The sequence below is a fragment of the Clytia hemisphaerica genome, unplaced genomic scaffold (genome assembly GCF_902728285.1).
Source record: "Clytia hemisphaerica strain Z4C2 unplaced genomic scaffold, Clytia hemisphaerica genome assembly, whole genome shotgun sequence".
Taxonomy (NCBI): domain Eukaryota; kingdom Metazoa; phylum Cnidaria; class Hydrozoa; order Leptothecata; family Clytiidae; genus Clytia; species Clytia hemisphaerica.
The window spans coordinates 610,458-638,445 of record NW_027103890.1 but is presented as its reverse complement, the minus strand read 5'-3'; the positions used below and the strand labels follow the sequence as shown (position 1 = coordinate 638,445).

The window sequence follows — 27,988 nt, the reverse complement described above, 5'->3', positions numbered from 1 at the left end:
AATCTTGACCCTCAAGTCAAAAAGGGTAAAAAAGGATGAATGTCAAAGGGAAGATAATGACGAGAAACATTTCAAAAATTACAATATATCAAACTCTCTTCTTGTCATAGAATGCTCTAGAAACAAATACAAAAAACGTGGTATAATAATAAACTGACAGAAGATTTCGTTTGCTTCCTTCAATTTTTTTTAAAAACAAAATGTTTGACCAAAAATAAGAACTATGGCAGGGAAAATTAACTTTAAATGGACCTAATAGTATAAACATACGATATAGAGGTACGATGTCTTCAAAAAATGACGCCATCTTAGGTCGAGGTGAAGCACGTAGTCTCAAGTGGAAAATTACTCCTTGTTTAAGTTCTTTACTGAAAAGTCAATTTTTCAAAAAGTTGATATTTGGGCCACATTAAAGGTAGGGTTAAAAAAAGAGTCTTCTCTCTAAGGATGTATGAAATTCAGTACTCTTGTATGCTTAATGTAGGGGGGTGGTGGAATAAGCAGGGGGTGGGTACTCCAGATAAAAATCAACAAAATGGGGGGGGGGTCATAATTAAGTGCTTTTGACCTCATTTCGCTAAAAGTCCCTAGGAAGATGAATGTTTTTGGCCAATTTTGGCAATTCATAGCATATTGGTCATTATAAAGTGATATGGGGGGGGGGGGGGGTTCCAAACATTGCAAAATGACCTCCTTACATACAATTAAGCACACAAGAGTATCTTTTACAGGGTGAATAAATTTCCAAGGAAAATAGGAGACTACCTACATCCTGTTAAACCAGTACGATCAGGTCAATCGTTAACGAGGTTTTATTTTCAGTGTCTAAGAGTGAAAGCTACATTCCCATATAGAAAGGTCGATTGCACATTTAAAGCCGCACGATATTACTAATCTTTCGCCTCCTTCTTGAACCTCGGAAGATTATGAGACAGGAAAGAAGGGAAAAATGATGAGAAAAACATGTTTTAAATCTTTGTGTTTTTCGCACAAGGATTTAAAAAACATAAGAGAACTGGACCAAGAAAAACAGATTGGGTGTTGTCCATGGAAGACGTTAAAAGAACTCTATATGGATGTCACAATGAAGACAGTGTACAATCTGGATATTACTGAAAGCGTCAAATAACAAAAGAATAGATTGTATCTTTACTCTCGGGTACCTAATAGTCGGGGGGATTTTACCAAGCTTTATCCGCCATCTTTATTGAAGTTTTTTTGAAAAGTGGTACCCTAATTTTTGACCCAGATTGAGTACGATTTAGGGTACCACTTAAAAAATTTATATCAAAGGTTTTGCTTGATCGGGATCGAGAAACGTTGTCCATGATATATTAAGGCCAGTGGAAGAACCTCAAAACCATTATTGTGCCGGAGAAATTTTTTTTGCTCTCTAAAAAATGTCGTGAAAAGTTTCATCGTAGTAAATACTTAGTTTAAATAAACCAAATACGGAATGCAAAAAATGGGGTTGGCTCATAGTAACATCATATCATACAATAAAAAGAATCAAATCAAAAACTGGTTCCATCAAGTCATCAAAATACCACGCATCACAACAAAAGTATGTCAACGCTTTTTATCACAGAGAGTTTGACCAAACAAAATAACAAGGTTTGAACAGTTTATTTAGATGATAAAAACTCTACTCTCAAGCTAAATAGCTATAAGTGTCTTTTTCTTTTTCAACGCGCTCCAGATATTCTTTCTCTATCAGGATGTCGATACATTTCTGAAAAAATATGAAAAAACATTTCATGTGTTTTAATCCTAAAGGAGGGGGGGGGGGCTCAGGTCAAATGGATGACGGAGGCAGGCCTCTGACTTGAAATCACTAATTCTCAAAATATGTATTCGTCAATAACAGGGTCATTCCCAACCGAACAGTAAACCCTTTGGGACATTGTGTGCTACTCTGCTAAAGAATGCCTAGGGTCCAATGAAAACTGTCATTTTAAAATTTGATTACGTTAAAAAAATACACAGGCCTCCACAGGCTAATTTTGACGACTCCCCAATAAAACCACCAAAAAGTCTTTCATTGACAACCTCGTTCCCGGTGTATTATCGGCTTTTTGATGCTTACAGATGACAACAGATAATTCTCTGGCGTCTAGCAATAACGTAAATACACTGGATACACGGGGAAGAAGTTGTTTCATGCATTCAGAAACGCCCAAAAGATTTATCCCGACACAGACAGAAAGATCTTCTTACCTTTATGACGGGGATACCAGGTTTGAAACGTGATGAGAGTTGCGTTAACACTTCCGTCAATAAATGTTGATGTTTCATCACTTTACGCATTTTCATGATCCGTACAATACACGCCTGTGTGTGTAAGTAAGAAGAAAAAGACGTTACTTATATCTGTGTTATAAGAGCAATTAAGAACAATTATTTCCGAGCAGACTCTGATACTCTCCACATGGCACGTATTACCACTTAAGGTCATGACTGGTAAAAGACTGATTTTAGTTCGTCCATCTTCACTGTAAGGTACGTGATTTTTTCACATATTTCAAATTTTATATTACCAAAAAATCAGGCTTCTTTTGGGAGTTTTAGGTGTCTTGAACATGCTTTTCTCAGCTCAACTTGGAAGTAAAAATAGAAATTGCTTCAATTGTCTTTCAGAATCGTGAATCAGGGATGGAAATATAACAGTATCAGTGCCCCTTACCAAGACAGTGAGATTTTCAACTCCCCTTTTCAACAGGTTTTATCCCTGGGTATAATAATCTACCCAACTTCAGAGGTGTTCAAACATTTCTAGAAGAGACCACTAGAAGCTCCTATATTTTCACAAAAGAAAAAAAGAAAACACGCCATACAAACCTGAATAAGAAGTTTTCGGTCTTCCTCGATGAATTTGTGCGTTTGTTCTTGTTCTTGTTTTTGTTCAGTTTTCATGGGCACATTAATGTTGACGCGGAGTTTTTTGCTGTGAAGATACGAAGGTATTTCAAATTTATCATCTGACTGAAATAATTTTCGTACAAACAAAACCCTCATTTTTCTACTTCCAGACAATACAATAATCTACCATCCTCCCGATGGAAGTTTATTATATTGTCTGGGGCAAAAAAATTCATAAATTACGATCGAGTGTTAGGGGGGTAGGGGGGGGGGTTAAATCTACATTATACCCCATCGCTTCTGTCTTCATGAGCTAAATAGTTCTTTTTACTTCGGTCTTCAAGGAGCCCAATAATTATGTAAGACTAGCAGAAAGATTTGTATTGGTATTGCTACAGTTCTGGAGAATTTCGTTTCAGTTTGAATTACAGAAAGCTTCGAAAATTGAGTATTGAATTAGAAAAGGAAGTATGCATCTTTGGAGACTTGATAGAACTTACTTTTTATAATCTTTATACAGTCGAATGTTTGCGTTTAAATCGATTTGACCATCACCCATGGGTTTATCGCTTATCTGAAAAAGAAAATGATGACTTATAATTTGTCAGGATAGAGAATACAAAACAAAATCATAAAAATATTGTGAGATAACAAAAGTAAACAGAGTATTACTCGAAATACACTTATAAACTCAAACTTTGGAAGAAAGGTGCTTTCAAAATTACAGACAATATCAAAGAAAATTTGACAGGCGTGGGATAGATCAAATGGCAGACAAAAGGAACTTTTATGTTATACTGTAAATTCTGATAACTATTTATTTCATAGGACCCTGGTTAACTGGGTTAATTATACTTAATTATATGTTACAATTAGTTTTTTTTGTAATTTTCACTTAAAAATTACGAATTATAAACAATAACATTTAGTTCTAGCGAGAAAGGTTAAATTTCTCCGTTAAAATGTTCAAATAATTTAAAGTCTTCTTCTTTTGCCGACTATAAATAACGTGAAAAAAAAGTTTAATAAAAAGAACCTTTGGCGAAACCATAGAATTATTATCAGATGGAATGAATTCATGCTTTTTTCCTCAAAATGAAGCGTGTCTGTAAGGGGTCCCATAGTTGCAATGGGAATTCAATTGCACGTGTGCAATGATAATGTCATTTCTTTGTTCTTATCGTTTTTAATTGTATATTTTCTCATGCTTGATTCGATTCTTTTGAATTATGCACATAATTTGATTATTTTCAACTGGAAATTTCGGGCACTTCGGTCCCCTCAATATTTGAAATCAGCTTATTTTATTGATTCACCAGTGTTGAAAACTATTTGAAAACGCACTTCCAAGAAAAGAAATTTGGGTGTCAAGTTTTCACCTAAATTAGTTATTCTTTCCGTATACTCTAGGGGCTGAGCTAGGTCCCGTATGCGCATCGGCGTATAGTCATTTTTTCTTTTGATCATGAAAGTATAGTCCTTGAAGAGTCAGAAAAGGTGTGTGGCGTTATTTGGATCAGGCTCAAATTTCCATAATGGCGGATTTTAGATTTTCAACCCTTTTTAGCCCTCTTGCTTGAAAAAATTTTTCTTTGACTTTAAACATAGACATATTATATACCAATCGATCACAAATTTTATGCTGATTGAGAAAAAGGTCAGAATCATGGTCTGAAAATTTCGTTATCTGGAGATATGAAGCACTTTCGATTTCGATTTTTTTGAAATTACTACTTTTGGTTCCAGATTTGCGTGGCTGTAACATTTGATTGGCTTACTTGATTTACTTGAAATTTTCGGAGGGTCTTGCCTGCCGTTCAAATAATAAAATTCAGAAAAATTTATTTTCTACATGAATTTCGAAATCCATAATGGCGGATTCAAAATTTTCTTTCGTCACATGGGCTCTTAGGCTCTGCTAAGCTAAGAAAAATATTTTTTGAGCTTAAAACCCTGCATATTATATACCAATCGATCAGAAATTTTATGCTGATTAAGAAAAAGGTCACAACCATGGTCTGAAAATTTTGCTATGTCGAGCTATGAAGTACTTTCGTTTTCAAAACTTAGAAAACGTAAGTGCTTCGTATCTCTTGATAAAGAAATTTTCAGACCATGGTTCTGACCTTTTTCTTAATCAGCATAAAATTTCTGATCGATTGGTATATAATATGCAGGGTTTTAAGCTCAAAAAAATATTTTTCTTAGGCTAGCAGAGCCTAATAGCCAATGTGACGAAAGAAAGTTTTGAATCCGCCATTATGGATTTCGAAATTCATGTAGAAAATAAATTTTTCTGAATTTTATTATTTGAACGGCAGGCAAGACCCTCCGAAAATTTCAAGTAAATTAAGTAAGCCAATCAAATGTTACAGCCACGTAAATCTGGAACCAAAAGTAGTCATTTCAAAAAATCGAAATCGAAAGCGCTTCATATCTCCAGACAACGAAATTTTCAGACCGTGATTCTGACCTTTTTCTCAATCAGCATAAAATTTGTGATCGATTGGTATATAATATGTCTATGTTTAAAGTCAAAGAAAATTTTTTTTCAAGCAAGAGGGCTAAAAAGGGTTGAAAATCTAAAATCCGCCATTATGGAAATTTGAGCCTGATCCAAATAACGCCACACACGTTTTCTGACTCTTCAAGGACTATACTTTCATGATCAAAAGAAAAAATGACTATACGCCGATGCGCATACGGGACCTAACTCAGCCCCTAGAGTAGTATAGACTAAAATTGATTTTTTAATTTTAGGAGTTAAAATCGATGGAATCACTAAATTTCAGCTCCTAAAATTCCAGATTGTAAGCTAAAATAGATTTGTAAATATCAATCGTTTTCCAAAGCTAAAAATTTCGTAACTGAGAAAAAATACCCTTATGAAGAGATTTCTATCCACGCATCAGATTTTGAGAAACTGTTTTCACGACCAATAATCACTTTTAACAAAGGGAATCTGAATAGATGATGAAGTAGCCAAAGTGAGATATTATTCTATCTGATAACAGTTCATTAGTGAAACCGAAAAACATGTTTTGATTTTTGACTTTGTGACGTCATTTGGCCATCAGAAATCGATTTTAGATTCTTTTTCAGTCTGGCACGACATTTTATGGATCAAAGAAAATTTTGGAAAATATAGGATCTAAAACTTACCAGAATTCGTATTTTTAAGAGGATTGCCAAAACTTGCGGTAACAAATCCTAAAAAAAGAAGTGCAAAAATTCAAATTTAAGCAATAACTCTTACTTTCGATTATCCTTGTAATAACTGCGCTACCTTAGCCAGTGCCTTCCCAAAAACCCAAATTTTGTCTTTGCTTTATGGTCAGTTACATTTTAAAACAAAAAAGACACAAGCGATGGAGTGCAGATTGCCCAAAGTCACGGCAAGATGCGCCATACCGAAAAGCAAATCTTGGACGGACTTTCCCATCCAAAAACTTTCGATTCCGCGGCAAAAAGTAGCAGACGTTAAAACGCGATAAAAAAGCGGTTTTCGTCTAACTGGCTATGGTGACTTGCGATCTTTGAATTTACTAAACGGAATTTCAGCCCATAAACCCAAGCGGTTGGGTCGGTTGCAAAGGAGGCGACGGTATATTTTTGGATAAAATTTTCTATGATAGATAGTGAGCAATCAGTGTTTTCTTCAATTTTTTTATGAATTAGACAAAATTTCAGTTAGAAATTGAAGTAAAGTTTAATAAATAAAAGCAGATTACTTCGGCTAAAATTTTCCAAAAAAATCCCTAGGATATATCTCCTTTATTTATAATAATCTAAAGTTCATCATTATCTACATTGTACTTTCTCTACTCAAATCCTCTTTCTGAAGGATCTCATCATTTAATTCGTGTTTGTCTGGAGTATTTACATCATCTATCACGAATTGCACGACTTGAGTTATCTCATCATTCAACTCCTTTTGAGCGATCTCATCATTTAATTCATGTTCTGAAACAATCTCATTATTCAAATTATGATTTTGAGCAATCTCAGTATTCTGATTATTCAGGTCAGGCTCTTCTGAAGTGATCTTGACATTTAATTGCACGACTTGAGTTATCTTAATATTCAATTGAGCAGCTGCATCTTTCGTAGCAAGCTCACTATTCAATTGAACTTCTGACGCAAAGCGTAAATTCAACGCATCCGGTGGAGAAATGTGATTATGGTGGTTTGGCTTTCTTTTAGGACTTATTACAGCAATCCTCCTCTGGATATTATCGAGGAACATATTTGGATCGACCCTACGAATACCAAATAAGCGGTCGTACCAAGAACGTCGAATTTTTGTGAAAAAGGTTAAGTAGAGTAGAGGGTTGCTCAGCAGGTACATCCATGTAAAAAAGGCGTTTATCTTGAAGAACTTCCTGCCAGTGACGAGAGCGATCAGTGCGATCAAGATCATTGGGATCAGAAAGAAACAAGTAGGAATGTTCAATTTCACGACGTCTTTGATACTCCTCCGAAGTCTTTGAATGGTATCAAGTCTCTCTGCTTTTAGGCCCTGGATACGGGGAATATTTCGTTCACTGCGGTCTCTCGTTACCAGTGTTAGTTTCCCCATGGTAATTATAAAGATACAAGCGACCGCCCTGTAAATCGTCAGCAACACAATAATAGCAGGATTCTTAGTGATATACAGGTTGTCCAATTTCGCATCGTAGCCCGGCATGAACATACAAAAACAAACCAACACAACTACGATAACAAAAGCTATTAAGAAGGCGATATTGATTTTACGCTTAGTGACAAGCAAGTAGTACCTAAGCGGATACTTGACAGCCACCCAACGATCAGTAACGATAAACATGAGAGCGACCAATGATGAAAGACGGAAAACATAAACGCAGCATGATAACATGGTGATTGAGGAGTTCGCGTTTGTTAAGAGCCGATTGGAAACTTTAAGAGAATGTATAGCGATGGTAAAAAGCATGGTCAGAGAATCGGCCAAAGATAAAAGTTGGATGAGGTAGTGTTGGTTATCTTTCAATCTGGCTTTCCGTATGCAACACTGCAGGAAAACGTGAAAAAATAGAGAGACTAACTGTAGAACGATCGATAGTTGTGCAAGTTCTGTTCGTATAAAGCTTATGTGCGCATGACCAGCAATGAAGGTGACGTAACTGTTATTCATGGTTATTTTCCAACTGAATAGCGGTCAAAATCCACTGCTACCTAATCCAGAATGGCTCAAGTTCGAGAACGTTGAAAATGAGATTCCCTTTCAGATTGCTTAGTTTAAAACCAATGCCAAACGTGTGAAAGGAGAAAATCCTTTTGGCGATTATATACCAAAATATTTTACAGTACTACGGGAAAAGGAAAAAGAAAAGACTTTTCAATTATTAATGCCGACCGGTTAAAGAAGGAATCGTTTCCTTTTCTACCATTGTGTAATTTTAGTATTCACGCGATTGGTCACAAGAGTATTTTTTTAATCGATATTTTCTCGCGTGCAAGGTTTAAAGGACTTGTTTTTACACAAGTGTTCCCGTTTCATATCAGACACATATTTCATATCAGGACAGTGTCTGCCTATTGTCAGAAGCAGCCGGCGAAGGGATTTTTTAGAAATATGTGTTCTTATTTTCTAGGAGACCAATTGTTATGACCTTTAAATTTTTCATACAAATGATGTGTTCTGATTTCTAGGAAAACTTTATCGCACTATTTGTCTCCCTAAACTTATCACTTCTTTATGATTTGATGTGTTCTAAAATCTAGGAAAAACAGTTCGCCAAGACAAACTTGTAAGATATTTGTTTTTCTCCTCGAAAGATGTGTTCTAAAAATTTCCATGGTTACTAGGCAACAAGATTACATCAATTTTTGCTTGATTATACCCCTGTCTCCTTAAAATATGTGTTCTGAAGCTTTCTAGGGTTACCTAGACAACAAGAACCCGTTAGATGACCTTGATTATACCCCTGTCTCGTCAGAACGCATCATCATTTCTAGACATTTCTGGCTGATTAATTTTCGAAGGTCTGATCAGAACAGATCAAAATTTCTAGCTGTAATATGCTCTCAGAACACATCGAAAAAAAAGGTCGCCTCGCCGGCTGCTTTCGTATTGTCATATTGTGCTAATATAAGCAAAAAATGTTTCTTCCTTCCTTCTTTTTGACCAATCTTGCTTCACATTCGTGTCAATCCAATATGAAAATGCTTGTAAATCAAAATTGATGAGTAAGCAAACGATATCACTCTTATTCAAAAACAAAACCTTTAAAATTCGAAAACCGTGTATCAAACAAAAAATTTAAATTATTTTCTAAACAATCTTGCTCGATATTACATGTCAATGCAACATAAGAGCTTGTAATCCAGATTAATGAGTAAGCAAACAGTTTCAATTTATGTAAAAACAAAATCTTTAAATTTACCATTTTAATTTGAGTGTGTTCGTGTATTTGCTCTACAGTGTAGCTGTCTTGGTCGTTATACATCAGCAAGACGGACATTTGATACGTCGAAGCCTGAAAAAAATGAAACAAGTGATACTTTTATGGACCTACCTGGTTACACATTTAACACATATATAATTGATATCTACATAAGCGTGACCATTAAACAATCATTCAGAACACAAATAGTGACGATCTATTAAAATTAGTCGTTTGTTTCTTATAAAAAACACGTTTAGAAACCAAAATTTCATACTCTTGAAGAAATCTTTCATATTCAAGACTTCGAGTGCAAAAAAACATCTCATCAAAAAATTCAGTAATTTTAAGAACATTGATGTATGCTTACAGTGATTCTTATAGATAAATATGCGTTTTTTGAGCTGAAAAATTCTTTTTTTACGAAAATCTGCTGAAGCCATCTTTTACCTACTTTCAGGCAAAAAGTCAGAAAATAACAAGTCCGAAAAACCCTTTTTTATCCGTTTTTTAGCTGAAATTTACCCCAAAATTTTTTTCTCCAAAAATCTAGCTCCGTCACATTCGAGGGTTTATAGTTATGCATCTTTGTGCAAAAAATCATAAAGAATGAAAGAGCCAATCTCGAGAAACGCTAATACCTAAGTAATTGATACCTTAAAGGAAGAAATTTTGGCGGGAAGTTAATTTGGCGGATGGCCAAAAAAGTTTTTTCAGAGGGAATTTAATTTGGCGGATGGACGAAAAAACTAAATTTGGCGGGAATTTAATTTGGCGGTTGCTTAAAAATTTAACCTTAAGATGGCGTCAAAACAGCGAAAAAATAGCAAAAACACCTTAAAAGAGATCATATTTTCAAAATGTTTAATTTGGCGGGACCTACGATGGTACCCTACTTTCATGCAAAAAATCAGAAAAAATTAACGACCTAATTTTTCACAAAGTCCAAAAAACCCGTTGTTTTTTAGCCGTTTTTTGGCCCAAATTTGCCCCCAAATTTTTTTTTTTTGAAAATCGGGCTCCGTCACATTCGAGGGTTTATAGTTATGCATCTTTGTGCAAAAAATCAGAAAAAACTAACGAGCCAATCATGAGGAAAGCTAATAACGAACAGACGAACGAACAGACGAACGAACGGACAAGGTTAACCTACCGGGGTAGGTCCAAAAAATGTTGATGAAACCGGTAATCGAGGTAATCTTCTTTGTTTAGGGATGAAATTTATTATTTTTGTCAACGATTAAATTAGTTGTTATGCGTGATGTCGAATAGTATAGTGCTTCGCGTCGCACACGTCATACCGTATATACCTACGTACTTACGGATTTGGGGCTTTTGGATTGTTAAATAAAGTCTTTCTCAAAATAATTTGCAGCTGGAGAAAAAAATAGCTGTAACTTTTGATAAAATTTGAATCAAGTGGCGATTTTGTGCTCGTTAAAAAGATATTCGTGAGTGGAATATTATCAAGTAAAAATTTTGAGAAAAAAAAGGAAAATGAAAATGAAAAACGAAGAAGAAAAAGATCTCCAGCTGCAAATTATTTTGAGACAGAGTAAGTACGGTAATCATTTCAACTAGAAATTTGTACGAGTTCCAATCCCACAGTTCATTTCGAAATGATTGGAAAACTGTGACAGTTATTATCTTTCTTATAATATTGTAAGTATTTAACGTGAAAGAGCATTTAACGCAAAGGATGATGGGATTGCAAGTCGTATGACGGAATAAATTTCTGCAGATTTGTCACTATTTTAAGATTCACCGCGGTGTGCTATTGCGTGAGACTTGAATCCACTACCCTCTGACGCGGAGTCTGTTCACCACTATATCACCATCAGATCTATCATTTTCGAATATCCTTTTAATACTTTATCAATTTAATCATCCATAATTAAAAATTACGAATCGAAAGAATTTGATGACTGGAAAAATTAGAATCTGCATTTGAAAGAAGAAAGATTAACTTAAATTTTGTCAACACTTACTTTCACTTTGGATAAAAACATCGAAACAATTATAAGAAAATTGAACTTATGGGCTGATGTCATACTCTTTTTAACCTTTTCAGCCCGGCGGACGAGTATAGTCGTCGAGCATACGTTCCGGCGGACGAGTATATACGTTTTTTTGACATAGTGATCTTCTAAGCTATATTTCTCCCATTGGCTTCTTTGCTAGCCGTAGAAGTAAAGAGAAACGAAAAGTAGAGGTTCTAAGCTTTCTTTTGATATATGGTGATGTAATGTTTTGATCACGTGGTGAGGCAGCAGATTTCGGAGAAAAGGTAGAGAAAAACACTGAATCAAGATGGCGACCAAGAAATGGGTTTTTCAAACTTACTGCTAAAGTTCTTGGATTTTTTGACTGGTTTAGGCCACTTTTCTTCATGGAAACATTGTTTTTATAATGGCAAAACATCCAGTAAGTATGTCTTATATTTTGTGTTTTGTTTTTAGCATAAAAATTCCATTTATTTGTCATTTTGACCACTTTTCTCGACAAACCATCGGTGTCGACCCAAACTTACAGTACTTTTTACTTTTTATTCAGGTTGGAGCATGGAAAGTGGACAAATTCAATGCAAAAGTGTTTTCTACACCTTATTTATTTCAAAGGAGCACCAAAGAATTTGAAAAGCCTGGATTTATGTTGAATTGCACTACTTCTTCCGCTCCACCCACCAGCAACGGTCGATCGATCCCCAAAATTCTTGGCTCATAACGATGTCCTGATTACAGCTTATATGGATCAAAATGATGGCAGGAACCACATAACAGCCACATGGAATTATTATGATGACATTTAGCATTCCTTATGGGCAAAAGAGACCAGATTTGATAGCAATGAGTTTGCTTCAAAAGGCTTACGGTTTTTGGAAACTTTGCAACTGTCGCCGACTATGCCATCTAGTTTCACGGTAGCCGATACCCTTCAAAAGCTTCAGGAGCTAAGAATACTGACTGAAAGTGTTGTTTAGATAGTTAGGGAATACTTTTACACCATTTTTGATGTTGTAGCTGCTTCTGGAAACACATTATCATCAAAATACTTCAAAATTGTATATATTGGATTTTTTTAGCCGAAATCGTGATTTTTGGCAAAAGTGACCGATATTTGGGAGGCTGGTGTGACACATACAGATTTTTCTGGAGGCTGATTTTTTGGTATATTACTTCAAATGATGTATAGATTGATAAATAGCCAAAGACAGATTTTTTAATTAACTTCCCCCCACTTTTTTTTTGCTCTAGAAGTGAAAAATGCAAAAAAAGTGACATTACCGCAAAACGTGAAAAAAAACTGTGGTTTACGTGATGCTACCATTTTTGTTGGAATATTTTATTTGGATTGGTACTTGGTCTAAAAGTTGTAGAATTTAAGTAGCTTTTCAGGGATACCTTACTTTTTTTCTAAAGATTCCTAGTTCTTGAGTTATGATCAAATAACTGAACATGTCTATTTTCTGAAAAAATGTTGCGCGCTGACAGCGTGAAAATTTAAAAAGTTGCGCGCTGGAAAGGTTAAGGCAATCTTTGATGCCGCTTACATGCAAGAGTTTGGAACCTGGTAATTGAACGCGATGGGGAACATACATGCGTCTTCTGGTTTGATAAGCAGTTGAAACAGTAAGAAATTCCATTCACCTGTAAAGTGTATTTATTTTTGAAACAGTTTGTGACGAGTTCTCCTTTCGATAACGTGTACAACCAATGAAGTTTTCTTCCGCTGTGTTGGGCGCTGTAAAACGTGGTGAACCGCTGCAAACATTTCTCAAGCTGTAATGAAAAGAATGTAGAAGGTGTCGTAAGAATAAAGAGTACACATTTTTTATAAGAACAAACTACGAGAGCATGTCTTCGTTGACTTTGCAGACACCAACATTATTAATAAAAATGATCGGAAAATGTATAATATAGGAACATTTTAAGAGCATTTTTAGGCTTAAAACTCAAAAAGTTAAAAACATCCGAATGATTCAAATTTTTTGGATAGTGTTTATAAAAAAAAAATGTAAAAAATTAATGGTCTTAAATAATTTCTTTATATATCGAGATACGTACCTCAGTAGGGAGAGCGAACGTCGCTGATTGTTGAAACGGCCACGCATTGGAGGCCAACACTTGCACACTGAAGTCGACTATAGAAAAACAAATGTAGTTATTGGTCTATATGTTACCTCGAAAAGTACCACTTCCAAATTTTATCGAATTCGCCGTAAAAAAAAAGCTTTTTCATGGGCTTTTGCAGGGAAAAATTGTGCGCCATATGTTGAGAATGTCCTTTTCCTTTCCGAGTTTGTGATGGAATTCCATCAAAGTGGAAGGGGTCATTTTCCCGCCCCATCCCGCCCTCTAAACAGGCTTTGCGTTTTCTATGGAAAAGCCCAATATAACTTTCTATGAATTTTGGAAGAATAATACTTGAAAATACGGACTGAAATTTTAAAAGGTTAGAGTGTTGTTTATTTTGGTTGCTGGGAAATAAAATTATTTTTAGTACGAATAACAGATTTATTTTCAAACTCGTAGAAACGCTATTCATCAAATTTGTTAATATGAAAATTATGGTACGGGCGGAACAATTCAAACCTACACTTAACACCTTAACTAAAACGCCATTATGTCGACTTAATTTGCTACTCTAATAAACATGTGGCATTTTTCCCAGGCAGATAAAAAAAGGCTACAACAAAAACAACAAGCACAATGCATATTGGACCTACCTAATGTACTAGTTATCGCATGACTTCGAGTGCAATACGAGAAATATTTTATGAGTTCCGAGCTTTTTCCGTAATATTAAAAAATATCGGTAAAATCTCGGAACGAGTAAAATATGAGTATTGCACGAGAAGTCATGTGATAACTAATTTATTGTCGACTCAAAAAAATTTTCCTGATATAAATTTCTTTTTGTTTTTGTTTTCAAATTTACTTCCGCCTTTGCTTTTTTCTGTGTAGTTTCGAATGTTTTTATTCGAAAATCTAATTCCAACGTTAGATTCGAACAAAAACATTCGATATGTTCCCGCCGAAAATATTCACACAAAAACAAAACAGAGAAGCATTTTCGATCATTTTCGATCCAGAAGTTTTGTTTTGAAGAGTTGCAGATTTTTCAGAGATGTATTTGAAAGTTTCTAGATTGATAATTCAAAATGCAGATGATGTACAGTATTGTTTCGATAGAGAAGAAACCCTTCATCATTGGATTAATCAGATTGATAACATTCAGTCTTTTTCTATGTTTTTGTTTCGATGCAAAAGAAAGCAGAGGGAAGGAGTCCCATGATGGAAATGTATGCTTGTGATAATGATGGTTAAAGAACAACATTTTTTCAACAGCAATTTGGATACTTTTTTGATTATCGTCAAGCTCTAAATGTTTCGAATTTTAGAAGGAAGAAGAATGATTATTGAGATGCTTATAAAGTCAAGGACGTACCTTCGTCGAGAACGAGAATTAGGAGAGAACTTTTATAAAAATCGCTCGTCATTTGGTTTAATACAACACATTACATTTTCCTTTTTATGTTATGAGAAATCTTATTGGCAAACATTCAAGAATCTCAAGTTTTTTTTGTATGCATTGATAAAGAACTGTTTGGTTATCACTACTACGGACGAATTTACCAAAAACTGAAAATATTTGGGTGGTGTCAAGTAGTTTTATAATAATTTCTTAGTTCATCAGATTTGATTTTAGTGTCCTTTATGGAAGAACCCCAAAGTAACAGTAAATATTTTTGTTACATTTTTCCCTTCTCCTTGACACCCAAGTCAGTTTCTCCGAAAGTCAGTTCTTTTCGGCTGTTTTGTTTTGATTTTTCTCCCGCCGCTTACCCAGTCCCCCAAAAGTCAACGCGGTCATATTTTCATACTAGAGAAACATGAAATATCGCAAATATCTCGATGCTCTCGACCAATCAAAACGCTGATATTTTTTTGGGTCGGCAATAAAGAATGGAAATAGAAAAGAAAGTAAAATAGGAAACATATTTCCGGCATTTTCGACCGGAAAAAAATCTTTCGCAAAATCGAACTCGGCCATGTTTTGGACATTGCTAATACGCATCTTTTCTGCAAAAAAAAACAGAAACAAGTGATACTTTTATGGACCTACCTGGTTATGCATTTAACACATTTATAATTGATACCTACGTGACGTGACCATTAAACAATCATCCAGAACACAATTAGTGACGATCTATTTAAATTAGTCGTTTGTTTCTTATAAAAAAAACGTTTAGAAACCAAAATTTCATGCTCTTGAAATATTCTTTCATATTCAAGACTTCGTGAGCAAAAAAAACATCTATCTCATCAAAAAATTGATTAATTCAACTAAGAACATTGATGTATGCTTATTAATAGTGATTCTTATAGATAAAGATGCGTTTTTTGAGCCGAAAAATTCTTTTTTTTACAAAAATCTGCTTGAGCCATCTTTTACCTACTTTCATGCAAAAAATCAGAAAAAAACAATGATCCAATATTTCACGAAGTCCAAAAACCCGTTTTTTAGCCGTTTTTTGGCCCAAATTTGCCCAATAACATTTTTATTTGAAAATCGGAGTCCGTCACATTCGAAGGTTTATAGTTATGCATCTTTGTGCAAAATATCATAAAGAATGAAAAAGCCAATCTCGAGAAAATCTAATACCTAAGTAATTGATAATGTGCTTATAAAAAATATCAAATTTGGCCAGTTTTTCTATAAGAACACGGTAAGCAACTAAAATTTCCTGTCTTAAACATACATATTCTTCAAAAGTAAGCCCTCATGAGCAAAAAAAAAACAGCTATCTCATAAAAAAATTGAGTAATTTGACTAGGAACATTGATGTATGCTTATTAATAGTAATTCTTATAGATAAACATGCGTTTTTTGAGCCAACAAAATTTTTTTGCAAAATTCTGCTTGAGCCATTTTTTACCTACTTTCATGCAAAAAATCAAAAAAAATTAATGATCCAATTTTTCACAAAGTCCTAAAAACCCGTTTTTTAGGCGTTTTTTGCCCCAAATTTGCCCAAAAATTTGCCGGACAAGTATGTTTATTGAAAATCGGGTTCTGTCACAATTTAGGTATTACCATTTTGCATCAATATACCAAATTTCATGAAAAAATAAGCACAGCTCAAAAAATTCAAGAAAACCTGCTTTTCCGGCGATAATGGGCTGTTCCGGCGATCTTTAGAAAGTTCCGGCTTCTAAAGTCAGTTTTTGTGACAATTGAAACATGCTTGACGGTGGGTATTGTTATTACTAATGTTTTTGCGTGAAAAAACAACGAAATATAAGGAAAAAATCCAATGAAAATCTGCAAAAACGGCTATTTCCGGCATATTTAAAATGTTTTTCCCATGTTTTGGGCATTTTCGGCCGGAAATTTTTTTCTCCATGTTTTGGACATTGCATCTTTGTGCAGAAAATCAGAAAAAACTAATGATGAAATCTCGAGAAAATGCCAAAAAAACGGTTTTTGCGGCATATTTCCGGAATTTTCGAACGGAAATTTTTTTTTTGGGCATTACCATTTTGCATCATTGTGCAGAAAATCAGAAAAATCGAACGAGCCAATCCTGAGAAAAGTTTGCATCAAACAGACGGACGGACGGACGGACGAACGGAAGGACACAGGTTAATTTAAAGGACCTCCGGAAATTACACAAGAACTTACGGTTTAGACTATCGGTTTCGCTTCTTTGGATGTGTGATTTGAATTTCTCGTTCAGGTCTTTACTGACGTTAACGTCAAGAAACATGCGTTGTAGTTTGTTCGTGTACTCGTATCCACACATACTCTGAAAAACAAAAACGATGATCATATCGATAAGATTAGAGTAATGGGTATTGCGGTTGGAATGTCAGCTGTGCAGACAGGAACTCTGAGCCATGGTACGTAAATAATAAAATTTTAGCATAAAAAGCGACCCGACCCTTAAATAGAGTGGCGAAGGTCTTGTTAGACGATAACATTCGGTAACATTTTTGTGTAACATTTTCTTAAAATAGCAAATGTTGTACAAAATGTTACTGTGTAACATCGATTAACATTCAGAAACATTCAAATGTTAACGAATGTTACGCGCAGATAGCAAATCAAAAAAAAATGATTTGCTCTCCACGGTTAACATTTTGAATCAAAGGATGTCGCCATTTAAAGGGAATTTAAAAGGATACTTCAAGTGCGCACGTGTTTTTTCGCCGATTTTTCTCTCTTTTTCTCTCTTTTTTAATAAAAAAAATCAAATGTTACACACAAAATGTTTGCGTGTAACATATGTTAACATTTCTTGAGCACATTTTTGAAATCTTCTATTTTTAGAAATGTTAGCAAATGTTACACAAAAATGTTACCGTCTAACAAGACCTTTGTATTTTGCCTCCTTCCATGCTTCCATGTGAAACACCTAACTAATTCGACGTTCATGGGCAATTGTATTTTATCGAATAAGAAAGCGTATCGAATGATAGAGCGTCGTTCATTAGAGTTTCTTGTTGACGATGAGTTCTAATATTATCGAATAATGGAGCGAATTAAAGAGCGTCGTTCATTAGAGTTTCTTGTTGACGATGAGTTCTAATATTATCGAATAATGGAGCGAATTAAAGAGCGTCGTTCATTAGAGTTTCTTGTTGACGATGAGTTCTAATATTATCGAATAATGGAGCGAATTAAAGAGCGTCGTTCATTAGAGTTTCTTGTTGACGATGAGTTCTAATATTATCGAATAATGGAGCGAATTAAAGAGCGTCGTTCATTAGAGTTTCTTGTTGACGATGAGTTCTAATATTATCGAATAATGGAGCGAATTAAATATCGTCAACTGTATAAGAGAAAAAGAAGACTGACCCTTAGTTTGGTGATGACGGTCGCCTCAGCATCATCGGACGCAGAATTTTGTTGAACAAGCCGCTTGGCTAACATCTTAGAATAAAACTTCTGGAAAACATCTTTGTCCTCGACATACTTGAAAATGACCATCTAAAGAAGAAAATGTCATATAATCTACTTTCCATAATTCGATCCATTTTTCTGGCGAGAATCTTCGACTATTTAATCTCTACGGTGCTTACCTATAACAACCCTTAACAACAAAAAGGCCAAAATCGCGAACACTCGGATAGTGCTGCAATATTGCAACATTTCTTTTGCGATTTTTGCCTTTTTGTTTGTTAAGGGAACTTTTGGATTGTTATAGGTAAAGTACGGTATTGTCTGAAATCTCCTGAAAGAGAACCAATACATGGCGTTCCACTTACAAGCATGGGCCCCGGTGAGCCATTTTGAGTGAGGGGGCCAACATTTTGGAAAATTTTTTTCACTTTTTACACCCTCAAAACACCTTAAAACGATATCTAATTGGGGAGAATAATAGTTTTTGTGGTTTGATTTGGTCTCAAACCAATTTAAAATGGTAACTCGTAAAAACGTATGACATGGTCTACCAAAAAGTGGCGGGGGGAGGTGGGGGCATGGACCCCTAGCCCCCCGTTGACGGGGCCCATGACAAGACTCTACTTTACTAAGTATGGTGGCTTAGCAAAGAGCTATTACTACCCTTGAGGGATCTATTGGTAATGCATACTACTAGTTCAAACAATTAGTCCGAAAACCGTAAACTTAAGACATTCCCTAGTTGCATTAGACGATGGTGAAACATTACATCTTTTCATAACTACATGTGCGTCATTAAAAGAGTATACTAAAAGTTCAAACTTACGACGGAATTCAGAATATCTTCAAGTTCAGCTTCTTCTGGATTTTTCACACTGTGAAAAGAGAATCGAGATAAACAAAGACGATCTGGAAAACACCACTCACAAAGATATAATTACAAGAACAGTGAAAAAGATAAAATATTGTTTCCGTTTCTATCTGATGTTCTAAAAACTGAGCCATTTTTAATGTGCCTCCAGCTTCAATGTTGTTTTAACCAATGAGGAACATCCGACATCTACAATCAGTGACAAAATACTTGGCACAAAAGGAAAATTCACCGGGGTGTTTTGAAACCACAATCGATTTGTAAGTGCTCTAAAGTAGGTTCGAAGGGTAGAGTTTTAACGCTAGACTTAAGACTTTGGAGGAGCTTAGGATCTGAGGATCTAAAAGTTCAAAAATGGTCCAGTAGGGCTTGAAATATAGCCTAGAAAGCAATAAATCCCTCCCAGATCGAAATAATCGATGAAATCAAGTTGAAGACCTGAAATTGACATTCTCGCTCGAACTTCAATTTTCGAGAATTTTTAAATTAGCCAAAAGTGCCAATATATTATGGCACTGATTGTAGATGCCAATCAAAAACGTTTCTCAAGCAAGCTAAAATGATGCCTTAAGAATGTGCCGCATCTTTGATTATGGATTAAAAATAGCTTTTTTTTTCCTGTGGTACAATTTAGACTAAAATGGTGGTAATTATTTATTTCAATCTTATTAGGGTAGTTTTCAAGTCGTTTCAAATCCTACGTAGAATATTCGGCTCTAGCCATTAGCTACGAACTCATTGGTCTGTTAATTTTACGCTATTTTGTTGCTGCTCGTTGAAATTGTACGTAAGCTGGGCGGAATTAAAAATATATACTTCAACAAATCATTACCTCTTTTTGAGAAGGGAATCACAGTAGCGTGCAAGTAATTCGGGTGATTTTGACGAGCTGCTGGCTTGCTTCGTCACCGCATTCGCGTTAACAAAACGCCCGCAAGCCTGGATGAAAATTTAAAATGAAAATAGAGCGTTAAATAATGCATGGGTATGGTCTTTTTTTAGCAAAAGGTGTGAAAATAGCAAATTGAAAAAAGAAACCCAACCTAAAAAAAGAGGTGAAATAACGATGAAAAAAAGAAAAAACAACTCTTGTTATTTTTGTTATTAATTTATCACCTTATCGAGTGCGGCAACAAAGCCACTGTCGTTATTGAAGGATGAAGAAACCAGCCCGTGATATTTTCCGTGAACACCGAGCATGGTTGTCACATAAAGTCGCGGATCCTGCAACACAATAAATTATTTTGAAAGGCATTATAGGATCGTCTTATCTTCTTCCAATTCTCCGATGACGATGATAGAATATTTTATAGATAAACCTCAAGGGCAACAGAAGCCTGATTAGCCGGAGCCATCACAAGGGGTATGGTTTAGGTATATACACTGTCTCTTTTAAGTTTTAGTTCGTGTTACGTTTATTTGAGAGAAATTGTATCAGGAGGGATCTGTGATCTTAAACGCAATCGTAGATGTCCTGGAATTTGCTGTGATCATATTCAATTTATGATCTATCAGATATGCGAAAACAAACAGACAAATTTCGGACTCCCACGATTCCACTTATACCTTTTCAGGGCCCCTGTTATATGCGATCGTCAAATAAAGAGCCAATAAATGTGTATATTAAAGATAAGATATTACATACATTGAGGGCGGATTCTCCACATTTTTCGATGGTATCCAATCCTTGTGAATAAATATGTTCTTCCAGTAGTTGTTTCAACGTTCCAAGGGCGTCTGGTACGCGTGCTGTTAGGCTATACATTCTGCCAAGGTCTACAAAACACAACAATAGTCTTTAATAATACCTCATGGAAATGGTAAGTGTATTGCTATAAGCAGGGGTTCAGTTCTTTGAGAGTAAATTTTTAATAATATATTATTTTGATTTTGATGTGATACTGTACTTTTACAAAAATAGCAAATGTAAACAAAGCCTTTTTATCATAGAAAAATCCCTTAGACCTTTCCTTGATCCTTATAAATACAGAAAAACCTCCAAAGTAAGGCGGTGGTTACACGTAGCCGGGGTGAAATGGAAAAATAATTCACCCCGGGGTGAAAATCATTTTGGGATACACGTCGGCGAAAGGCGGGGTGAAAACCCTTTTTTTCAGTCCGGGGTGAAAATTTTAACTTATTTTCACCCCGGCGTGAAACGTAAAGTCTGTCCACGATAAGTGTGCACTCTTTTTTTCTTTTACCTATATCTTTTGAAGGAATTCTTCAATCTTTATAAATTTGGTACCGTTAGAGAGATATTTGTGAGTGGAACAATTTGAAATAAAAAATCTTTAAAAAAGTTCTAAAAATGAAGGTGAAAATAAAGAAGAAAAAAATGAAGATCTTGTAGAAAATTGCTATAACTTTCATATTCACTGGAGAGATTCTTTGATCTTATGAGGTCATCACTGTGAAGAAATTTCACTAAAATATTTATTCAATATAAAGTTATGATGCAAAGTTAATAAGTGATTGACCTCAAAAAACAGCAGAAAACAACGTTTTTAGACGTCAACCAGCTTATAACTTTTTTTGATATCTTTTGACTGAATGATTATTTTTGAGAAAATTTTTCAGTGATGACGTTCGATGATCAAGGATTCACTTCAGTGAAAATGATAGTTATAGCACTTTTCTACAAGATCTTCATTTTTTTCTTCTTCATTTTCATCTTAATTTTTAGAATTTTTTTAAAGATTTTTTAATTCCAAATTTTCCACTCACTAATATCTTTCCAATGATACCAAATTTGTAAAGATTGAAGAATTCCTTCAAAAACTATATAGGCAAAAGAAAAAAGAGTGCACACTTATCGTGAACAGACTTTAATCATGCATAACTTTTAGATTCAACCCGGGGTGAAAAGAAATTGTGTATACATGTAAAAATGTGCAAAAATTTGCAAAAAAAATCTTAAAAAAAATTTTCACTCAGGTCCTCAGGACCGGGGTGACATCAACCCCGGGGTGAGTTCAACCCACTTAAAAACGACTTCACCCCGCCTAAATACGTGTATACAGAAACAGTGTTTTCTTTATAGACCGGAGTGAATTTCACCCCGGCTACGTGTAACCACCGCCTAAGTCTCTCTAAAACATTGGATGTACAAACTATTTACCAAATAACTTTATTATGATTTGCTGGAACGAATACCTATTATCAGTATTATTACCTTCATTCTTATCGTCTGTTAGAAGGTTTTTAAATTCGGTATAAAAAGTATCCAAGTGTTTCTCTATCAGTACTTGTTCACACTTCTTGGCCAATTCGATTTGCGTGCTTTCGTGTAAATATACTTGCACTCTCCTCTGCTCTTCCTTCAGCCTGGCCTCCGCCTGAGAAAAGATCGAAATGATTATTAAAGGTCCCTCTTTAGTAGGGAGATCAACTCTTAGGATCCCTTTCATGGGGTACAACTGTACGTGGTTAGTTCGATTTCCTAATTGAAACTTATTATGGGCAAAATATTGACAGGTTTGAAAAATGCTAGAAAGCAGAATTCAACTGTGATTTAAAAAACCCTACCCTTTTCATATATTCTGTGACTGGGTTTTCTGCTAAGAAAGCATTGCTTTCTGCTGTATAATATTGTTCGGTGTCTGTTAGGAAATTAGCTTCAAAGTGCAACCTATAAACACTCAATGTGGGTCCATTGGAACGTGATTCTTCTTCATTTATTCCCAAGTGCACTGTGAGAACAAAAAAGTACAGTATCTCTCAGTAAAGATTATTGACTCAAGGAAGAGCTGGTCCAGAACCCTAGCAAAGAAAAATATTAGTAGGGAAATACTCTCTGTCACGGTATAATTGAGATAGCATAAGTATTTTTTCAATTTCAACAAATGCAATTAGGGAGTTTGACCATTATAGCTTTTTAGGATTATTTAGTGTCTTTAAGGAATTTAGCATTAGCCATACCTAGCTTTATTATGTGTACAGTATAAAGGAAAATATAAACACACACAGTAAGACACATACCGTAACTGTCAATGACACCAGAAATGAGACTCGTATTTACAGTTTCACCATTCCGTTCACGTTTTATGAGTTCCAGGACTGCATTGGTCACCTGAGAGCAGAAATACAAACAGACTGTTATTTAAAATTTTGGACGTTTTTTGACGTCCTTGAGATCGTACGAAATGTGATAAGCGTTTTAATATTTATAAAGTGAATATCCTTTCACTTTTTGAGTTTGATCTAAAAGTCCCCTATTCAAAAACATTTTAAGTCAGAATTTACTGTGTTTTCACACTTTTCGACTGGAGAGGGTGAAATTTCTTAGGTGATAACTCAAGCTTTAAGTATAGAATATGTATTTTTTTGGAATCAGCTTCGAAAAACGAACAAAGTTTTCAGCGTCAGTCGCCAGTTAATTAAAAAAATATACTTGACCCTTTAACCTTTCCAGCGCGCAACATTTTTATATCTTCAGCCCGTCTGCGCGCAACGTTTTTTGATGAAAATGCAATTTTCACGATAACCGTTATAACTTTTTGAAAAATTAACTTCAGAAAAAAACCCTAATATTTTTGGAAAGCCCTACCTTTCCCCTTTCTAAATATGTTTAACTGAATACTTCAAACAATTTTGGACAGAAATTATGAAGCCAGACAAAAGGTATATGAAAAAACAATGTCGCGAAAAAGTCATTTTTTGGTGCAAAACTTCAAAAAATTATAGAGAACTGAAAAATTGATAAAAACACTTACTTTTTTCTTTAGAAGGTTCCTTTATAGTTAGGTAATACAATTCCATACTTTTGAAAAGCCAAATAAAACTCTAAAACACTTTTATAAACCCTTACTTTCATTGCTAACTTTCTGCCTCCTCCAGTTTCACAAAATCACGCAACATAGCTTGGTCTACCATTTCTATTTTTGAAAAATGTTGCGTCATACCAAAACAAACCCCGATTGTTTCTTATCGGAAATTTCACGCTGATTCCGATTTTTTAATCGGTTTTACCGTACCTCTGACAGTTGGGGCGTAATCCGACCAAATATAAAGGTCACCTTAAAAACGTATCAGATACGTCTTTCGGAACGTATGGCGAACGTATCAGATACGTCTTTCGGGGCGGAAAGGTTAAGTGCTTCGGTCCTTTTATTCTAGAAGATCTAGAAGGAGTTACCTTATTGGAACTAATTTTCACGGGAACTAATATTTGCGGTCGAAAAAAAATCAGAAAAATTGCATTTCGCGGGTTTAAATTTTCCCGGTTTTGCCCGCTTTTTTGGACAAATTTCGTTCATTTTCCTAGGAATTTTTCTAATTTTTTGATAAAATTTGAAAAAAGTTGTATTTCGCGGGTTCAAAAAACCGTGAAAAACGTTAAAATTAATTCCCGCAAAAATTAGTTCCAATAAGGTAGAAGCTCATTCATAGCTCGTTGGATAACTTGGAGTCTCCTCTTTCTTTTTTGCTTTTTTTTTGGGGGGGGGGGGTAGGCTAGGGGAATTAAAGCAGTCAGGCCCGCTTGCCAGAAAGGTGCCAGTGGTAAAACTTCAAATCAGAATAAAACAGGGCCAAATTTGGAGGCTCTTGGATCACTCATTTTTACATTTTTTTGACTTTTTGGCTAAAATTCTCACTGGAAAGACTTTTCAATTTCTTTTTGCTTGACCATGAAGCACAATCCAATTCCTAAGAGTTAGACCAAAAATGACTATTTCTAACTCAAGCTGGGCATTACAGAAGGGCTTCGCCTTCCTATATAGCCCATGTCCAATATACTCGACATTGGCACTTTAAAGGTTTAATAATATTGCAATATTGCTAAATAAGCCTAAAAATTAAAACTTAATCCAGTTTATTAATTTACGAAATTACCTTCTCTTTTCAAGGAAAAACTTAAAATATTTTGTAGAATGATTTTGATTTTATTTTAAATTGAAATATGTTCTCAAACCAGTCAATTCTTACTTTGATGTCGAGAGCTTTAAACAGCACGTCTTTCCAAGTAACCAATGCCAGCTAAAGAAGAAATATACAAAATAAAATATGATTTAAAAGAAGAAAAGAAAGAAATATTTCATAAAAAATAAAAGTTTAACTTTTACTATATGTAATGATCCATTTGTATTGATAAACAAACTTACATTATAAATTTCATATGTGTTTTTGTGTCCTTCATCACACTCCCTTCGAACCCAATGTCTGTTGAGGTAGGCACAAATACCATGAAGAACCTTACTCGAGAATTTGTACCCTTCCCATTGTTGCGTGTAAAATGTTAAAACTGACTCATCCATCAAGTCAATACCTTGCTAAAATGGTGTCAAAAGAAAAAGAAAATATTTATAAATTCTGAGGCTGAGGGGTACAATACTCTTCTAAGTACCAGGTCAACACTAGCCATAGTAGCTATCCCTTGAAAAGTCAGTTGATTTGGTAAGGTTTTTTTGGCTGGCAGTTTGTTGGCAATTTTTAAATCTCCAGCGAACATTTCAAGAATTAAACATGAAAAACAAATAAATCAAGATAAACCAGATTTAAAATCTGCCCAACCCAGCCTTTTTGAAGCATTGGTTGTTTTCAATTGTCCGATGAAATGAAAAGACATTTCTTTTTATATTGATGTTGTTGTGCTTCATTATCACAAACAATGATCAAAGTAATTTTAACGGTTGATACCTGGATGAAACCTAGAGACTATAAATTGATTTAGACTTACACGTAGTAAATTTGTCAAGTATGTTTTTAAGAAGTCTTTCAATCTTTTATAAAGTTCAGCACCCACAAATTGAGCACCTGAAAAACAAAAACACAATTGACTTCAAGAATAATCTTCTGATACCAGTGATTCCAGGCTACTTAGGTGTGTCAAAAAAAACGCCCCTATTTTACAATCTATGACGTACATTTTTCTATTCAGCTGAACGGCTTGAATTTTTTTGTGAGTATTGTACGTTTTATTTCCAAACATTTCTAAAAGTTTGGCAAAGTTACCTCAAATGAATTTAAAGTTATGAATATTCTCGCAAGATCACTACTTTTTGTGTTGTTTACAGTAGCAATTAATTGACGTCAAAGAAGACGTCAAACCTTTACATTCTAGCTTTCCTATCAGCTGTAAAAACCGTTTTAAAGTGAAATTGAAGTTTAAGCTAGACGTAAAAGGGAATATTCCTGTTAAATCAAAATTTTTTAATGTCAAACTTATCTTGTTTTCAAATTAAAGGGGTTTTGGGAATCTTTTCGCAGTGTTATCGTAACTTCTCAAGGTTTTAAAGGCAATGTAAAGCATTTCTTAGCAAAACTAATTTTCGTCAATTCGTTTCATTTCCATTATTTAATCGATCATAATATATTATACAAGCTCTGTTCTGCTTCTTTAACATTTTGCAAAACAGTTGAACTGAAAACCTAAGGATTTTGATGTACAAACGGTAATAACATCGGTTCATTTCTGCACCATTGACGATTTGAAAGTATTTTTTTGTCATCGCAATTGACGTTAAAAAATGGCTTGCTTGGAACTAGCTAGAATCTATCAAATATTGACCTTGGAACAAAACTTAACCCATGAAATGAAAAAATGATGCCATTTTAATGTTTTAAAAGTAGCGAGACAAAATAAGAGCGTAAAAACGAAGCGTAGTTTAGTTCCTTGTTCCATATGGGAAAATTTAACTATGAAAATCCGTGAACAATGAAAAATTGACCTAAGTCAGCGGAATTATCATAAAGTCATTTTAAATGAACATACAAAATGTATAATTTTCACCAAGGGTAAAAAATTAAATTTTAAATCTTCCCTAAAAATTTCATTTGTCTTTGTTCAATAGAAATTTGTACGCAAAAAATCGAAAAATAGGCCCGTTTTTTTTGACACACCCGGTAGCTTTAACAAGTCGACATTTCCAACTATGTAAATCATGACTGATATCTTACCTCCTTGGTTGGCAGACTTTCGTTTTGAAATCCTCTGATTTTGAGTTTGATTTTGCACACTGGTGCAGTAGTTATAAACATGACTAAAACCAGAACAGTTATGTTAAGGAATTCTTAAAAGTTCTTGGCATTTATTCTTGACGATTTCAAATTCATGTTCAATGATTGATGACTCAATTAATTATCTATCAACTAAATTTTGACCAGTAAGGCGAGACCAATTTAATTTGTTGTTCTACGGGCGCGACCGACCCAGTATTTGCTGCAAACGAAAAAATAATAATATTGAATTTCCTGTGCCACAAATTTCCAATAATAAGTTAGTCATTGTAAAAATTTACACTTGAAAAAAGAATCTAGAATCATGAAATCTATGCACGAAAGATTTTATTACAAACTCCATCAAAGATGAATGATGAATTTTCGATCAAGATTATTTGAAAATATTACTTAAAGTCTTTGATTAATGAAAATCTTATTTTTATTTAACCGACCGACCGACTCATATTTTGCTAACGATCTGCCCGTAAAACAACAAATTTAATTGGTCTCGCCTAATATACTATTTTTAACTTCAAATTTGAAAATTAATTTTGACTGGAAATTTGGAAATGAATTTTGACTGGAAATTTTGGCTCTACTACAATATGGAACACTCGCTCAAATGATGATGTCCAACAACAATATACATAAATTTTTGCAATCAATATAAAGAGGACCTTTAAATAAATGTAAAACATATTTGAAAAGATACGTGTAAAGTTGCATGTAACGTTTCTTCGGCATGTTTTGTTTTAAATAAATTTGTTGAATCCCTTCTTTCAAGTCATCCCATATTTGCTCCAAATTGGTTGACTTTGAGGAGCGGGCGCTGCTGGATGCCCCAGTAAGAGACATTGTCGTAGAATCAATGTTGACGTATATTATTTTGATGTTCAAGTCATTGTAGTAAGTTCATGCAACATAATATATTTTGTTTTGATTTGTCACTGAAAATGACAAAATGAGTATATCACGTAAATATGGTTACCTAGATATTATCAGACAC

The 27,988-nt window shown here is 34.5% G+C and overlaps 1 protein-coding gene across 1 annotated transcript; it reads right to left on the bottom strand.

The window, feature by feature from the left end:
- Positions 1-78: 78 nt before the first annotated feature.
- Positions 79-27,946, bottom strand: LOC136808586 (cullin-1-like). The gene is made up of 22 exons (XM_067065120.1): positions 27,695-27,946; positions 26,941-27,023; positions 25,721-25,797; positions 25,146-25,313; positions 24,970-25,020; positions 23,023-23,113; positions 22,570-22,733; positions 22,217-22,379; positions 20,687-20,817; positions 20,158-20,265; positions 19,874-19,980; positions 18,997-19,045; positions 18,126-18,257; positions 16,950-17,073; positions 13,328-13,404; positions 12,911-13,042; positions 9,264-9,356; positions 6,022-6,069; positions 3,360-3,433; positions 2,839-2,944; positions 2,218-2,331; positions 79-1,732 (listed from the first exon to the last, which is right to left on the bottom strand). Exons 1-22 carry the CDS (start codon positions 27,835-27,837, stop codon positions 1,652-1,654), a joined length of 2,316 nt encoding a protein of 771 aa, XP_066921221.1. The 5' UTR covers positions 27,838-27,946; the 3' UTR covers positions 79-1,651.
- Positions 27,947-27,988: the final 42 nt, after the last annotated feature.

What these genes read in the sequence shown, in the direction of transcription:
- LOC136808586 (XM_067065120.1), bottom strand. Translation starts at nt 27,837, where the DNA reads ATGTCTCTTACTGGGGCATCCAGCAGCGCCCGCTCCTCAAAGTCAACC. An exon ending in TCTTAAAAATACGAATTCTG is followed by an intron (nt 3,434 to 6,021) that starts GTAAGTTTTAGA and finishes TTTCTTTTTCAG; the next exon opens with ATAAGCGATAAACCCATGGG. An exon ending in CTGTATAAAGATTATAAAAA is followed by an intron (nt 2,945 to 3,359) that starts GTAAGTTCTATC and finishes GTATCTTCACAG; the next exon opens with CAAAAAACTCCGCGTCAACA.